At 35.6% G+C, this 17,563-nt stretch overlaps 1 protein-coding gene and 1 long non-coding RNA gene across 2 annotated transcripts in view; both read left to right on the plus strand.

The window, feature by feature from the left end:
- The window catches only part of wnt9a (wingless-type MMTV integration site family, member 9A), a 45,390-nt gene extending 35,613 nt beyond the window's left edge, over positions 1-9,777 (plus strand). The window contains 3 exon segments of the mRNA XM_051699569.1: positions 2,987-3,246; positions 3,534-3,796; positions 6,522-9,777. Of these exon segments, the coding sequence (XP_051555529.1) occupies positions 2,987-3,246; positions 3,534-3,796; positions 6,522-7,010 (1,012 nt within the window). The 3' untranslated portion in view covers positions 7,011-9,777.
- Positions 1-17,563, plus strand: part of LOC127441982 (uncharacterized) — a 181,240-nt gene that overhangs the window by 85,511 nt on the left and 78,166 nt on the right. The window lies entirely within an intron of this gene.

The raw sequence follows: 17,563 nt of genomic DNA on the forward strand, positions 1-17,563 counted from the left end.
GCAGAATGCTTCTGAAAACCTCCAGAGCTGTCATTAATGTCAATGTTTACTGCTTTGTAGATATATGTCATCTGAGAGCACCCTTGGTTGTAGTTTATAATAGAAAGCACCTATATTAGAAGACAGAAGTGGCAGATTTAAAGGCATAAACTTTGCTGCAATAACATATGTGCTGAAGGAACTGTGTGTTCGTGAGTTTTGCAAATCCATTTATTGCTCTGCCTCTCATTGGATGTGTAAAAGGAACCCAGAAATTACACATAATGAGCTACTACCCTGCCAGTGCTGTCAATTGGTGTGACCAATATGGTCATTAGCTGACAGTCTTGTCCCCTGTATGTGCTATGAAAGTAACACTAGGCTCTCCTCGTCACAAACCACAGAATGCTGGTTAGATGTTCGCCAGTTATGCGGCAGACCCAGTGAGTGTTTGCATGCTCGCATGCTCTAAAATAACTGGCAAAAGAGGTGCTGGCCCATCATATGCAGCCTACACAATTTCTAAAACATGAAAATTTGAGATATTGACTGAAATGCGCCAAACAATTATAATTGCAAAGTTACTCGCTGGGTATATGTGTGGTTCATTGTTAGTTTGCTTGCTGATGTTTGTAAAAAAACATATTGATACGAAAAAAAAAAAAAAAAAACATTCCATAGACTCTCATTGAAGGACCAGAGAATTTCTGGGGACCAGAATATAATAGAGACTTTGGGGTGACTTGAGCCAGTAAGCAACCACCCAAAACAAAATAGCAACCACCTACAGTAGCAATGCCCTAGCAATCACCAAGAACACCTCAGCGACCACATAGCAATGCCCTGGCAACCACTGACACCACTTAAGCATTGTGGAGGTGAATTATGTAAAGAACTGGATAGTAAAAAGCAGGTAAGTCAGAGTTTGGGTTCACACAAACATTAACTTCCAAACCACAATTGTGTTTTCCATGGGGCACTGGATGTTTGAGAACATTAACTAGCATACATTCAGACTACCGACCTGAAAAGACGCACATTAAAAAACGAATTTGTGCCCGAAGCACCGTCATTCATTTTTCCTTTCTGGATTTGTCCAATACTGGCCCTTCCATTCATTGCATTATGTGGTTTTAAAGCAAGAAGTCCAATAGAGTTTTTATTTGTCTGGACTGTGAGGGTATCATATCACATTTACACACACCTACCTGAAAGTGCAATTTTTCGAGTGCTTATAAATCTATAATAACTATTATGAGCATAGGACCCAAATAATTTTAGAATAGTTAACTGTGATATGATATTCCACACAATCAGTGTTATCTGTATCTGTTTGGAAGCTTGCCACTACAAACTATTCAACCCACTGGTCAACTTGTGTAGCTTATCAGCTCATCAGAGTTTAAATTACCCTTACTTGATTAAGAACAGTTCTGTTATTTCAAAGAAAGCATCTCAGGAAAAGAAAATGCATGACTTTGGAACCAGAATTTCCTGTATATGATATCCTCTCCAGTGCTTCCTATTGATTTGTGCTGTACTCTACTTTCTCTCATGAACACACAGCTGTGCATTAAAGAAGCAAGCCATTATGTATGTATCAGCTTTATACAGGGGCGTAGTTTCCAGGGGGGATGGGGGAAGGTAACCCCACTCCAACTCAAAATTCAAGCCAAATCTACACCCTTGGCTTTATACATTGCAAATTCAAGAGTCATGGCCTAGTGGTTTCTAATATATGAATATGCATTGAGTTGAGTTGTGGTGCTTATGCAGGGTGACATGAGTTTGAAACTGGCTCATGAATTGACAGGTCACATCTCCTCTTGTCCTCTTGTATTGCCTTTATTTGTCTTTATTAGTCTGCCTTCAAAAAGAAAGAGAATCCTTTCTTTATGTTTGGCCTTTTGCCACTTTTATTCCTTAAGAAAGTGAATATAGGGCAGGAAATGTAGGGGAAATTATAGAAAAACATGGTCAGGAAATGACACGAGCAAGACTTGAACTTGCATTGGCCGCATGAACACCTCCAATCATGGCTTGGATGTGCGCAAACTGCTAGGCTTGGGGTGGGTTGTTTGTCCAAAATTTTAAGGCCTTTGCACAGCGAAATTCCTTGAATGAAATCTAGTCATCTCAATCAGCCATTTATCTACACAAATTTTGTGTTTGGTAAACTTTGACACGCAATAGGAAGTTGGCAGTGGTTTGTACAAAGCTACACTGAAAATTCACAAGAAAATAATTTTAGTGGTGAGTTTCTTTATAACTTCACACTCCCGGAGTATAAAGTGCAGCATAAAAAGTTTTTTTGCTAGTTTCACACATGCTTTATATCTGCCAAAGCCTTCTTCTCCTGCAGACTTTCGCAGTGCAAAGGTAAATGTGACCACGCCTTTATACCGTGAAATAAGTAATTTTATTGCACAGTAATGGTATTGCCATTCACCAAAACAAAGATTTATATATTAATTAGCCATGTAGAAATGCCTATTTTTGGATAATCCACTGAATTAAATATCTATAAATAAAATATACTCAAAAAGATCTTACCTGATAATTTTCTTTTCTTTAGTGTTTGGAACTTGATGGATGCTAACTGAAATATAAGATTATTCACAACAAATAATGATACATTTGCAATCAGTGCAAAAACAGCTTCTCATTATGTTGGTCTTGAGTTAAACATATGACTCAAAAGAGGAAATCAAATTTTATAAAACAGATTCAGCCGTAATATACACACTTGTGACCGCGAGATCGCAAACCATCTAAACTCTGGTTTGTATTATATCTAACACCCCTAAATAACAACTTATTCCTCATCTTTTTTGGGACACGTCCAGCTCTGCATCTTTGCCTTACTTCATGTTTCTTCATTGCTCTCATGTTTAACTAACATTACGCTAGCCCTACACTATGCCTGCAGCTCCATCAAGAGATTGACTTTTTTAACGATTCCTGGGTGACTTTGATGGTATTTGTCTCCTTGTTTTCTTTCTTGTAGGCTGACAGGTAATGAACCCCTGTCCATTCTGCCACTGAGCTCACAGCCAGATGAGAGGGCGGGCAAGGCGCACTACAAGCTGTGTGATCGACTCAAGCTGGAGAAGAAACAGCGCAGAATGTGCAGACGGGACCCTGGTGTGGCCGAAACTCTGATGGAGGCCATCAGCATGAGTGCCTTAGAGTGTCAGTACCAGTTCCGCTTTGAGAGGTGGAACTGCACCTTAGAGGGCCGCTACAGGGCAAACATTTTAAAGAGAGGTATGCAAATAAGTTAAGTGAAATTTAGTTTGTTAACTTGAAATAAAATACAATTAGTAAAAGTTATATTTTTTAAAGTACAATTAAAAACAAACAAACATTGCTTTGTTAATTTGAGGATCCCGACCAGCTTGACATAGCAACTTTTGCTCAACCAATGGCATGAGTTTGGGGGTTAGTGTTTGTCATTATTCCCATTGGCTGACACAAGTGGCACAGAAATGTCTTTACCTTTAATTTTCATGTAATAAGTCTTACAGAGCCTAAATTGTTCATGTTCTTCACAGGCTTCAAGGAGACCGCGTTCCTCTACGCCATTTCTTCAGCAGGCCTGACTCACGCCATGGCCAAAGCCTGCAGCGCTGGCCGCATGGAGCGCTGCACCTGTGACGAGGCTCCGGACCTGGAGAACCGAAAGGCCTGGCAGTGGGGTGGCTGTGGAGACAACCTCAAGTACAGCAACAAATTTGTCAAAGACTTTCTGGGTAAGAGGTCCAACAAGGATCTCCGTGCCCGGATAGATATGCACAACAGCAATGTAGGAATGAAGGTAGGCTTCTAATATGTCAAATAATAAACTATAGTTTATAGTATAAATTTAGTATGTATATTAGGATTAGCTCGTTATTTTCACATACAAATTAGCTTTTGATTCGCCAAAAATGTTTGCCAGAAGTTTGCAGCTCTTCGCCGGTAGTGGTGAACCTCCAGCAAACATTTGGCAACAATGGACAATTTGCGGCAAATTTGCCATGAACTCTCGAATTTCATAAGGGTTTACAATAAGATTCTATTTGTTAACATTAGTAAATGGATTGGGTATCATGAAGAATAACAATTCTATGAATGAACAATATATTTTTACAGCATTTATTATTAACATTGGTTAATTTTAATTTATACAAAATACAATTGTTCATTGTTTGATCATGTTATTTCACTGTTAACATATAAAACTTGTATTAGCACATGTTGAAATTAACATTAATCATAGGGTAAGATAATTGTTTTTTCTTGTTTTAAGCATAAGTTTACTCTTAAAACTATTTAAAAAATATTTCTCAATAGGGTAAAAAATTATATACAGTATGTGTGTGTATATATATATATATATATATATATATATATATATATATATATATATATAGTCGTAATGTAATTTTTCTTAAGTAAATTTATCTTGCTTTATGAATGTTTAAATATTTCTAAAAAAGGTAAAAATACTGATTAGGAAAATTAATTTTTGAAGTGTACCTATCCTGAATATCAATAGCAAAACTGTCTTTTAAGATGGGGATTATAAATAATGTGGAAGATTTCTGGGTTTGAGAGAAATGTGAATGAGTAATCGGCATATAGTATGAAGCAGTTGGTTTGCATTGTAGCTATCTTAGCTTCATTTCTTTTTTCCTGTTTCTGATCTGGTGGTTAAATGAACGGCTCCATAAATTCTTTAAGGTTACTTAAATAGTCTGTAAAAGACCCAGCTTAAATCACTTTAATTGACTATTTAATTCAGTAATTTATAATAAGTGCCCATTAATCAAGGTTTGGTTTCCCCTTCAGTCTAAATAAGCAGTAGGTTTGTCCCAAATGCAAGTCTTCCATTGTTTTTGGTAAGAGAAGTAGGCGAGGTAATATGGAGACCCTCGTAAGAATAAAAACAAAAAAGAAGGAACAGAAAAAGACCCAATAACACAAAGCCAAAGTAAACTACAGGTCTGGCACCAACAGATTGTCTCATATTGTTCATTTTAGTTTTTAGTATGCATATAAATTACAGCACAGCTCAGCACAGACTTGTCTTCTCTGCTCGGTCCATCTGAACTAGTCGTCCTCAGGCCATTTTGTCTGCGATAAGAGATTTACAGCACTGCATTTAATGTTTCTGTCCATCTGCACATGTAAGGAGGTGTACAGTCTTTGGGGTCAAATCCCATATGGAGCGCAAACTTGGAATGTGCTAGCCTCGGCATCCCCTGCGCTTTAAAGCTGACGTTTCACATTTTCCTCTGCTTCCATTGTGGTGGATTTGCAGTTTCTGTTGAACAAGTTCCCTTAACAGAAATTGTCCAGACAGCGCCTTTTATATACTTATCTTAAAGTTCACTTTCTTACAGAAATGTTGAATGGGTCAAACACTGGGGTTGGTAATGCTTCCCGTATAACGTGAGGTTTAGGCAACTATCAGTGTGAATTGTTCACAGTTTTATTGTGTGGGATCTGAGTGCAGTTAAAACGTAATTCTGTTACAACATGTCCTTATCAGACGCTACAGGATAAATATGAATACTACATGTCCATGTGACTTCTACCTTAAACACCTAATCTTTACTTCTAATGACCAAAATTAACTTTAAAGTTACCATGGCTACTGTAATAATATCTTTCAGAATCAGAATCAGCTTTATTGCCAGGTATGGTTACACATACAAGGAATTTGTCTTGGTGACAGGGGCTCCAGGTGCACAACAATACAGCAACAAGACAGAGATAATAATAATTAAAAATAATTAAAAATGATTAGAAATAGAATGAGAATAAAAATTGGATAGAAAATAAAGTATATATAGAATACACAATTAGACAAAATATACATACATATATAAATACATACAAATATATAAATACAATACATATATATGTATATGTAGTGCAAATACAAATCTGTTATATAAAGTGCAAGGGAATGTAATGGCAGAAGAGGTAGGTTGTGCTGGATAAATATAAAAAGACTAAACTGTGAATTGCACATAATTATTCATCAATGGGGCAGTATTAACTGTTCATGAGATGGATAGCCTGAGGGAAAAAACTGTTTTCTTGGTGATCCCTTACAAATATGTATACACATAATTGACATATTTTAAAGCAGAGCTTTTTTTTTTTTTTGACAAGAGCATTTGATAAAACCATAATTATGGCTATTAGGAAAGAATGAGGCTAATACCCTACCCCTCAATGGGCTGTATTGTCATTCACTCTGTGGTTGAGCAGAGTTAAAGCAATCAAAATATGTGGGAGCATCAAAGTTATTGCCTCAATGTGCTTTTGAAATACTTGTTTTGTAAATAAACTTGCCTATCTGTTTAACTGACCTTTCAATATGAGAGGCAACATAAGGGTTTTGTAAACATCTTTGATGTGTGGCAGCTGAGCTCTGTGCTGTGTCTGCTGATATAATTGGAGACATAAATGTTGATGTTTGGTAAAGTCTTCAGTGTACTGCCTTTGATGTGTGTCGTCTTACCACTTTCAACATTTATCCCGCCCAGGTGATCAAGGCCGGTGTGGAGACCACCTGCAAGTGTCATGGAGTTTCAGGCTCCTGCACCGTGCAGACCTGCTGGAGGCAGCTGGCACCTTTCCATGAGATCGGCAAGCAGCTTAAACAACGCTACGAGACTTCAGTCAAAGTGGCCAGCTCCACCAATGAAGCTACCGGAGAGGGGGAGATCTCCCAGACACGTTCCCAGGGGCAGCAGCCCCCACCGGGCCCACGGCCGGACCCCATTCCCCGCACCACCGATCTTCTACACATCGAGGACTCGCCAAACTTTTGCTGGCCCACCAAGTATTCGGCAGGAACGTTGGCACGCAAGTGCTATAAGGATAAAAACTGTGAGGTAATTTGCTGCGGCAGGGGCCACAACACTCAGAGCCGAGTGGTGACACGGCCGTGCCAGTGCCAAGTACGCTGGTGCTGCTATGTTGAATGCAAACAGTGCACTCAAAGAGAAGAGGTTTACACATGTAAAGGGTAAAAATTGACGTTGGAATAGGTGGATTCCCTTGTCCTGTTTCGGAGAAAGTAAAAAAAAGATGAAAAGCACTTTTGGAGAGGTTTTGCAAGACTTTTTTTTGGTTTGTTTGTTTCCCAAGTGGAGCGGTGTGAAGGCTGTATAATATACCTAGCCTAAGGGAATGGTCCACAGTTTTGAGAGACATCTTGGAACTATACAAAAAACTTCACAGAGTAACTCGTCTGCCAAGACATCAATCAGCAGTAAAAATTCAGTCCTGGACAGACAATTGTTTGTCCAATGATCTGACAGTCTCTGAATAATAGCTTGAAACGTTTCAAGCTGTATGTGCGAGAGTATGTGTTTGTATGTGACTGGGTTAATTCCAAAATAATTCATTCTGAGACTAAATTTGCATTGACGAAACGATGGCATCAGATTTATTCTACATGCACATGTATTCAACACCCACACAAGAGTGTGTGTATGCATATGTACATAGATAAATTACATTATAATTCTATTATATACACCACTTATCGGAGTATGTTCAATAACCACTAACCACACAAATGTTTTATTTTTTGTGTGCTTGCATTCACTTTGTGTTGTAATTCTCTTTGACAAGGCCTTTCGGAAAGCAATACTTTTGATTTGTGTCTTTCTGTGGTTATAATTTATGGAACTTTGGAGGACTATTCCTTTGCAAGGAACAAAAATTATTTGCTTTTTTTACTCTCAATTTCCTTTTATTATTGTTTGCTTGACAGTGAAAATATTTACTAGTCCATTTAAGATTTATCTCTGCCTTAAATGAACTCTACAGATGACTGTTCAGGGAACAAGTGAAACCACTATGAACAATTGGATAGTAAAGAGATACTGTATTGCAAGCAAGAGTATTAGTCTCCATTATTTAGGCCTCCACCTGACGACAGATCTGTCCATCCTCATTAAAAGCTGCTGATTCATTGCTGTTATCGCTGCAGCAGTGTTCTTCAGGCGTTGTTGGTTATGTATGCTATGGTTCATGGCCATTTTATGTTCTGTGAGTTTTACAGACAGTTTGAGGGTGTAACGAAGAGATGAGAATAAACATGACAGCAAATGTGAACCACCAGATTCTGCATTGGAAAAAGCGAAATTATTAGCTTTCTTATTAGAATTTTATTTCTAGGGGGAAGTAGTTAATCTCAGAGCTAATACCTCTTCCGGCATATACTGATGCTGGAGGATTTGATGTTGGAAATTGTGGTGGATGATTTTTGACACCTGCTAGATTTCAGTTGGGGATGGTGGTCAAAGTGGGATAGGCCCACATACACACTTCTTCTGATTCAAGTGATTCTAAATTCTGTCATGAAACTCTACATGGCACATGCTGATAGGTCCTTTAAACATGTAATCTGTTAGCCTGTCAACTTGCGTACTCTCGTTGTCTAACATTTAAATTGCCTCAGATATTTGCAGGTAAGCTGGTTTTACTGCAGTGTGCAACAAGAGTTTTCTCTCTGAAACCCTTCTTCTCCCCAGCACCACTGGTCTAGATCTTTTTCAAGGGCATTGTATGTATGTTAAATTGTGCAGCAGAAGCGCAGTCTTCCATGCTCAACACAGCATGTCTGTGTATGTTCTAGCATTAGCAAGTCTTCATACTTGCTCTGCAAAGGCAGGAGGAGCAGCATAGCAGATCTAGTCTGAAAAAAACAAAACTACCAACTTGTCATATCTATTATAACATGTTACATTTATTCTGAGAGTTGATAAAATACAGTTGTGCTTAATTCCGTTTTGTACACACAGAGTTGTATTATTTGCAGGAGTGACAACCAAATTCGCTCTCGAAAACTTCAGTTAGTGACAACCTAATTTTTGTTATATCCACATAGCATGTACAGAACTGAACTGAACAACTATTTGTTAATGCAGTGGCACCACTTTCTTTTGGACACTCTCAGCTAATCTGATGTGCGGTGCTGGAAAAATCACAGATTAATTTTGGAAGTGACTCCTGTATTCTGTACCCACATTGAACTCTAGTTTAGGGAATTCACTCCCACATTGTATGTGCAAAAAATTGCAGTGTATACAAGGCCAAATTTTACTTCTTGATTGTGGTTCTCCAATCACATTGTTAATCAGCAGCAACTTTCTTTAGAAGTGATTCTTCAAAGGTTTAATTGAACCTATTCACAGTTGTGGAGATCCAAGACAATCTTTGGTTCGTGTTAATTTATATCCTCCTGTCAACTCCGTTAATATAGATTGCCATATATGTTTATGTCCATATGGACGTGGGTGTCCATATATACATATTGTAAAAAGAACACTGAAATATCATATTTTTTTGAAAATTATTTAAAATGACCAAATGACAAGATCTAAGTTTCTGATCGGACTTTTAGTCACTTACAGACTCTGACTCTGTCAACTTAGTGGCGGCACAAATTTTGACAATGTATGACTTTGTATTCAGATCACCAGACTCTCTTGAAATAAACATAGTGTAAATACAAATATATATATATATATATATATATATATATATATATATATATATATATATATATATATATATATGAACATATGACAAAATATATAAATGAATTACAGTATATATGCTTTTTTATTGTTTTAGTTGAGTGTGAATGAACTACTGAGTGAGGGAACGACAAAAAGCAAAATGGCACCATTCACGCACTGAAACTTGGAAACTCTCCCATTAAGTATTTAAAGACTTGTATTTATGAACATATATGTGTTATATATATATATATATATATATATATATATATATATATATATATATATATATATATATATATATCATTCAAATGTTTTTTTTGTTTTTTTTTTCTCAATTGTAAATAGCTAAGGTTATGTTCCTGTGGCATACAGATAAAAATGAGGCACATGCATACCTTTCAAGCATTTGGACAGAAGTTTCCAGATTGTTGATTTTTAGTTGTTGGCAGAACTAACCAAGTAGAGGTACGCTGTTATTGTAAGTTCTAACAAAGTCAAAATTAAACCTATAGTCAAAATAAAAAACTGATTTTACATGAATTTTAAGTGCCAACTTCAGTGCTTTGTAAATAGATAATATATTTACCAAATAATCCCCAGTAAGCACACATACGTCGCCAAGATGTCAGATTTTTTCAATCTATTTTTAAGTGCCTTATTTTTTTTATAAAAATCTTAACACGAGCAAATACACATACATTATAAATCATAAATGTTGCATCAACATCTTCTGAATGTTGTTATAATCATCTAGCAGGGGACAATTTAGTGATGACTTGGTGACTTACATGTTCAATCAGTCAGAGAGTACTCTTGTTCTCCAGTAAAAATATCTTGAATCAAGTTTATTTTTCTTATCCTGCACTGGCAAATAGTTTTGTCTTGTTTTAAGCATAAGTCTAACAAAATTTAGTGAGGTTTTTGGTAAAAAAAAAAAAAAAAAAAAAAAAACTTCACCAATGTGGTAGAAAAGATTAAGACAATAAGCTTAATTCAATATGTATTTTCAGAAAACAAGTATCTTACTCAGATTTGCTTCTCAATTAAATGTGTCTTGTTTAATGGGGGAAAAAAAAAATAGGTGAAGATTTTGATAGCAATAAGTACATAGCAATATTTCTGTCTGAGAAGGGATTCTTTTTTCTTTCTTTTTTTTTTTTTTTCATTTAACCTTATGAGCTGAATTCCAAACAGTTGTGTGATGGAGCAACATGCCAATTAAAGAATGCTTGGAAACATATACATAGACCTTTGCACGCTACATGGAAACCATAATGGCTATGCTAAGTCTCTCATCAGTCATGCCCTCTGCCCACAGCAGAAGTGAGCAGAAAACAGCATGGACATACATACAACTCTCCTCAGATGCCTGCTCACATCTGTTCTAGCTTAGTAAATATGTTCTGTTGACAAACAATGTAGATACCATGTATACTTTTCAAATTTTTGGCATGCTGCATGTTCTCAGTAATCAGTCATATTTTCTTATTGACAGAATGCAGCGTGAGATTACGTTCTCCGTTTTTATTTTTAATGCATTTTTGTCTTTGATACTTCCTAATTCTTACTTTCCAATGCAACCTGTAAAAATCTATTTGGTAGGGAAAAAGGAAACAGAGACGAAATATAAATGTATTAATGAAATGTTTTATGAGCATGTGTTAAGTGTACATTTTGTTAAGTTCAATTTGTTTGTTTTTTTGTTTTTTTTTTGTATTCTGGCTTGCATTTGTCCTTTCTTTGGTATTTGCTTTTTGGGGGGGTTGAGGTAGTATGTTTTAATTCAATGTAATTTCTCCAGGTGGCTAAGAGAAATAATTTACCCCCAATGTAAAGTGCAAACCCTCTCAAATTCAGTACTGCTCCAATGTCTGTTTGCTATTCTCAAGAGCAGAGTAACTATGACCTTGTTTGATTACAAGGAATGTAGATCAAAGAGTGCCAATATGTAGTATATATCATACAACCCACCACACCCATAGTAAAACTATACTGTTTATGTCCCAGCTAGCTGTAGCAATCTCACACTGCAAAAAATAGTGTTTTTCTTGTTTTCCAGTAAAAATGTCTAAACATCCAGGTTAAAACAAGAAAAGAAAAAATCTGCCAATAATTCTCTGAAAACAAGTGTCAATATTTTATGCAATTGTAAATAAATCATCTTTAAAAAAATATATATAGAGAGAGATTTTGACTGGAAAATAAGACAAAAAATACTGGTATTATTAATTTTTTGCTGTGCATCATTTGTAGCATAAAGTCTAATTAATTTTCCTACTACTATATTGATTATGGAATCGAATAAAACATAAATTTCATAAATAGCAAGTCGGTTGATTGTTTTAGACATACACTCATCATTAAGAGTTGATCAAAGACACTTAACACTGACCAAATGGACAGTAAAATTGTGTTGTAAATTCCAATGGCTCTGTCACTATTCTGATTTTTGTCAGGGTTTGTGCAATGCTGTAACTGTTCAAAGGCGTTCTTTTTCTTTTTAGGGTAGAGTTTGTCAGTTGGTTGCCTTTGTCCACTTTTTTCTTGTCTTATGGGAAGCTATTTTCCGCTAAATTATTTTCCTCTACCTCATGTGTATAGCTTGTAGGTATAAACTGATCATGAATGACTGGTAAGAATGTATTTAAGTTATTTAACATCTTTGTATAACAAAGGCAAGAAAATCTGAAAATAATAAAATAATTTTTAAAGAATGTCCGAATTTTGTGTTTCTGATTTCACTAGAAAGCATTCTTCAGAACTGGCTCATGTATTTCAATGAAATGAGATAAAATAAATAAAGAAATTTGATCAAAAGCAAAAAAAAAAAAAAAAAAAAAAAAAAAACCCTCATATTTATTCTTACCTTTTGATGAAACGTAACCAGTATTACTAAAGCCGTATACAAAACACCAAACCATACTCCAAGATAAAGGTGAAAAGTTTAGTGGTAACCTAAAGGGTTAAAAGTGGTTAGAATAATTTAAGTGATCACATTAAACATAATAAGTTTTGCAACTTATAAGTTGTCTGGTAATTAGAAAAAAAAAATTCTATTCATCTTTTATTAAATTTGTTTGGTTTAAACTCTGGAAAATAAATCATCTTGCTTAGCAAAAATAGCCTTTGCATTTTATGAATTAGCAGAGAGTTATTGCAAATGGGTAGTTGATGCACAATATGTCCATGGACTTTTTATTTTTGGTCCAGTGGTGTGACAATTGCTTTTTTGAAAGTGCAAATATTCCATGTAGTCTCTAAATTAAGCATATAAGCTGCAGGCATAGTAAAAAAATAGCAAAATTAGGTTTAATATAGATTTAATATAGAGTATAACATGTGACATGGCAGGACATGTCAACTTCTCAAAAGTATTTCATGTCAACTACCCAAATGTAACATTGGCTTACTGGAAAAAACAGCAACCCTCTAAACGAATGTAAGTTTTATTTCATTTTACTACTTTGGAAAGTAAGCTGATTTTGACTATTTAAAACTGTTTAAAGACATAACAAGGTCTCATTCAAATAAGTTCAATTTTCATTTTTAAAAATGTAACCTATGTTGGCAAATTAATATGTAATACGATCATGCAACCCATTTGATGTATTACTACACAAGCCTGTTAGGATCCTTCACCATCAAGTGCAAAGACATGTCATCGAGGAACATAAAACTGGTCAACAGGGTGTCGGCACAACTTCCTGTTCTTTTCTTTATCCTGTTTTGGTGACATGGAGATTAATTACGTATGGGAAACAGCTGTCTAGAGATGCCACACAGGAGGTTTCCCCCCTATTGACAGTCTGTCTCCGCAATGACAGGCACCTGATTCAACCGGAAAGAAAAATCACAAATTGAGATCTCTTTCATTTCTCAAATGCTCTCATAAACAGCAATGACATTAAATGATCAGTAAATGGAGACTTTTAAAGTCTACCGCCTCTCAGATATTTCACCTGTGATATACGCCATGTTCAAATTGGTTAAGACACCAAAGTCTTCAATCAAAATTCAGAGATCTCAAATATATGAATTAAAACATTTTTCATCAAATTCTTACAAGAGCAAATTATTTGAGCGATGCTATCGACGTTACTTTTATGCCTCTATGTCAATAATTGCCTGTCCGTTTCTATATTCTGTCTATGTAATTTCCCCTATATGATTTTTAAGATACACATCTGAGACAATGCTGATACTTAAAAGAAACATAGGTAACACTTTACATTAATGTTCCCTTTGTTAATGGTTTGTTTCATTGATGACTAATAAGCCATTTACAAATGCATAATAAATCATAGATGTGCAGTTATAACCACATGAATAAAAATAAAAAAGACTTTCATGCAATACTTTCCAAATAGTCTGCCATTTTACATGCTTAATAATACTTATTCAACATTAGAAACCTATGAAAAGGTACCTTAATGTAAAATAAAAACATATGAAGAACGTATTAAGGAGTTGCCAACATTAGGAACCTGTATGTCAAGTTCAGTATGGTTTAATGGGAATTAGGCTTTATTATATGTATATATATATATATATATATATATATATATATATATATATATATATATATATATATATATATATGAATGAGCATGAAGACCTGAAAAGTGTTTTAGGTAGCTAGGCCTAAGAAAGTTGTGACACTACTCAGAGTAGCACCATTCATTTGACTCCAATTTGCAAAATTACATAACCCCTCATTTTAATCTCACTGTAATAATCTATTTTTTTTCTGCATTGTGATATAAATCATGAATTAGTGCATTTTATGTTTTTGATTAATATAAGTCTGAATACGAGTATTTATTAAGCATTTATAACATGAAAGTTAAAATGATAACTTTGGCAAGTTTTGCATGTATTGTCACATTTTTTATTCAAGTTGTTATAACCTCATTTTAAATGATTTATTATGCATTTGTAAATGGCTTGTTAGTCATTAACTAACACCTTTATAAACGCTTTCCAAAGGGAACATTAATGTTAAAGGAAAATTCTGGGTTTAATACAAGTTAAGCTCAATGGGCAGCATTTGTGGCATAATACTGATTACCACAAAAAAATAATTTAGACTCATCTGTCCTTTTCTTTAAAAAAAAAAGAAGAAGAAGCAACAATCGAAGTTACAGTGAGGCACTTACAATGGAAGTGAATGGGGCCGATTTTTAAAGGGTTTAAAGGCAGAAATGTGATATACTTTATACTTTTATAAAATAACACAACAAAGTTTTAAAATTGGCTATAACTTTACAAACAAAAGGTTAGTAAGTGACTTAATCACACTAAAATCATGTTAACATGAATATTGTTTATGTCTTGTGGCTCTACTTTGGAAATTATTAGTACTGAAACCCAGATTTGTGCTTTTTTTAACGAAAAGGAGGGGCAAGAAAAATTTAATTTTTGTGGTAATCAACATTATGCCACAAATGCTGTTGATTGAATTTAACTTGTATTGAACCTGGAATATTCCTTTAAGTGATACTTAAACACAACTAAGAACTCAATTAATAATCCTGAGCAATAAAAAGCAACCCTTAAAGTTTTCATCTGAGAAGAGATTTTCGAGAGATTTTATATATGTATACTGAAGTCAAAAAACTAATTTCAGTTGAAGACATCCGTTCCAAACACCCTCTGGAATAGGATCTTGCAATGTCCGGCTCTAATCTGAGATGGGACTAAATTTTACACCACCAGAGATGTAATTAGTGAGAACTGGTGAACTGCAAGGGGGATACACAGCTGGGCAGATGGACAGGAACTGGACAGGGTAAACAAGTATACAATTTCATCATTTATAACATAATTTTGACATGTCATGACTTATAAAAAAATAAGTAGTAGAGTGATATGCACCTCTCAGATTATGCGTTATTGCAAACCTGTTCCATATCATGCTGACATATCAGCTCAAGAATCTGATTGTGTTGAATCAAAAGTCGAGCAACTTTGCAAGATTATGATACTAACTCCCCACTGAGAATCTTTTATTCGGTCAACAACCTCAAGTTCTTCACCAGCTGTGTGAAGTCTTAGTGAAAGGACTGTTGGGAAAACCGTCCAAATTTCCCAACAGCATTCATGTGCTAAGAAGGTCCTAGAATCCTTCTTAAGAGTGATTTGATATTAGCAAAAACTACTGCAGTCATTCAGCAATTTCACCAAAATATTAAAGGGTTAGTTAATTTATTCACCCTTGCATTGTTTCAAACCCATACAACTATTCCGTCAACCACCATGAATGTTCATGCTATTGTTGAAAATACGTTAAAAGCATAAAGTGACCATGATCTGTCAAGCTCCAGAAAAAATAAATAAAAAAGTAAAGTAATCTATACAAATTGTAAGCTATATTCTGAGTCTTCTGAAGAAATACTTTAGCTTTCTCTGAGGAACAGACCAAAATGTAAGTCTTTATTTACTGAAAATCTTGCCCTCCCTAGCTCTCGGATCTCTGCATCTTATATTCAAATATGTTGCGTGAAGATGTCGCATCATTATGAAGTCAATTAGGCCACATGGTTCTCATGTGTCATGCGAATGATCACAGCGTGGCATGTTATGGTGGAGGGAAAGACTTTCAGTAAATAAAAAAACACAATTTTGGTCTGCTCCTTAAAAAAAGCTATTTTATGGTGTCAAAAGACTTGAAATATAGCACAGAATTTAGAAAGTAACAGGATTACTTATATGGTGCTTTTTTCCACGACTGTGGAGACATTTTTGCAGAATGATATTACGTGTTTCTGTACACATATTATGGAAGTTCGGAGGTAAACTATCCACTGAGGTTTTTAACAGAGAAGCTGACCTTCTTACCCTAAACCTTTAACCTAAACCAAACCAACAGTGTCATAAAAGCAAATGCGAGATGAAACCATTTAATATTCTGGTGCTTCTATGACATAAGTAGACTTGCATGCCCTTCAGGACTCATACCCTGTTCCTTTGCATCGCAAGTGCAACACTCTTATCAGTTGAGCTACTGTGCAATTTGATCACATTTGAACAAGCTTGTAAATGTAGTTGGTTATGCAATGCAAATGTTAAAATGTATAATCTATCAAGTCATGCGATGTAGTAATAGTGTTTTACTCTTAATCTGTGTTAAAATGAAAAAAGTAATTGTTGTTGTAGTGCCTCTCGTGTTCATTTCACCACAAAACCGCCACGAAACGTACAATGAGGCATGTACAAATCCTTGTGCAAAAATTTACTGTAAGTAAAGTAACGTGATCCAGCGTAAAACATTCTGCTAAACATCTTTTGTGTTTCACAGAAGACAGAAAGAATGAAAGTCTTTTGGAATGGGTTTGGAACAAAATACATGCTGTGGATGTGGAGGCTTAGATCTAAAGACTGTTCAGTTTTATTTTTTGGTAGCTAGATCATAAGAGCATAAACCCTGTGATATGTCTGACACGTGTTAGAGAATTACCAGCATTAGTGTGGCTGCCCTCGCTGTATTAGATTTTCCTCCCTCAGGCTGCTCTCATCTCGCCCTGAGGAACTGTACGGCTAGAGTATTCCCAGCACATCTCACCCTGTCTAGCTTCCTGCTCTAACGCCAGCCGTAACTGTGCGGTGTGCTGTAATCCTGCAACGTTTTGACAGCTGTTACCATTGAGGAAGTGGGTGCAACTAAAGCAAAGACTGGAGAAAAAACGCCAACCAGTCCCCCCAAACACACAAAAACAATCAGTTTCCTCTGTTCTCATCCTTTCATCTGCTAAGCCCCATAACAGGGTTGACGTGGTCAAGGAGGGTGGGAAAGTGAGATAATTTGTCAGTCAAAACCGTCTTGTGTGCTGAAAACAGCACAAAAGTACACAGCAGTCCCCTCTCCGTCCTCCCGTAGAGTAGAACTGTATAGTTGCTCATTCCACAGAAGTTTTGTGCTGAGGAAGGCTTCATTTTGAGGTTATATGTGAAGTCAAGGGTTGCGAGGTGAAGAAGCCGCAGAAATGGAAGGCTTTGCACTGCAAGTTAACAATGTTTACACAGGTAGTGCTGCTAGGCAACTAAGAGAA

Source organism: Myxocyprinus asiaticus, chromosome 6 (genome assembly GCF_019703515.2).
Source record: "Myxocyprinus asiaticus isolate MX2 ecotype Aquarium Trade chromosome 6, UBuf_Myxa_2, whole genome shotgun sequence".
In the NCBI taxonomy this organism is placed as follows: domain Eukaryota; kingdom Metazoa; phylum Chordata; class Actinopteri; order Cypriniformes; family Catostomidae; genus Myxocyprinus; species Myxocyprinus asiaticus.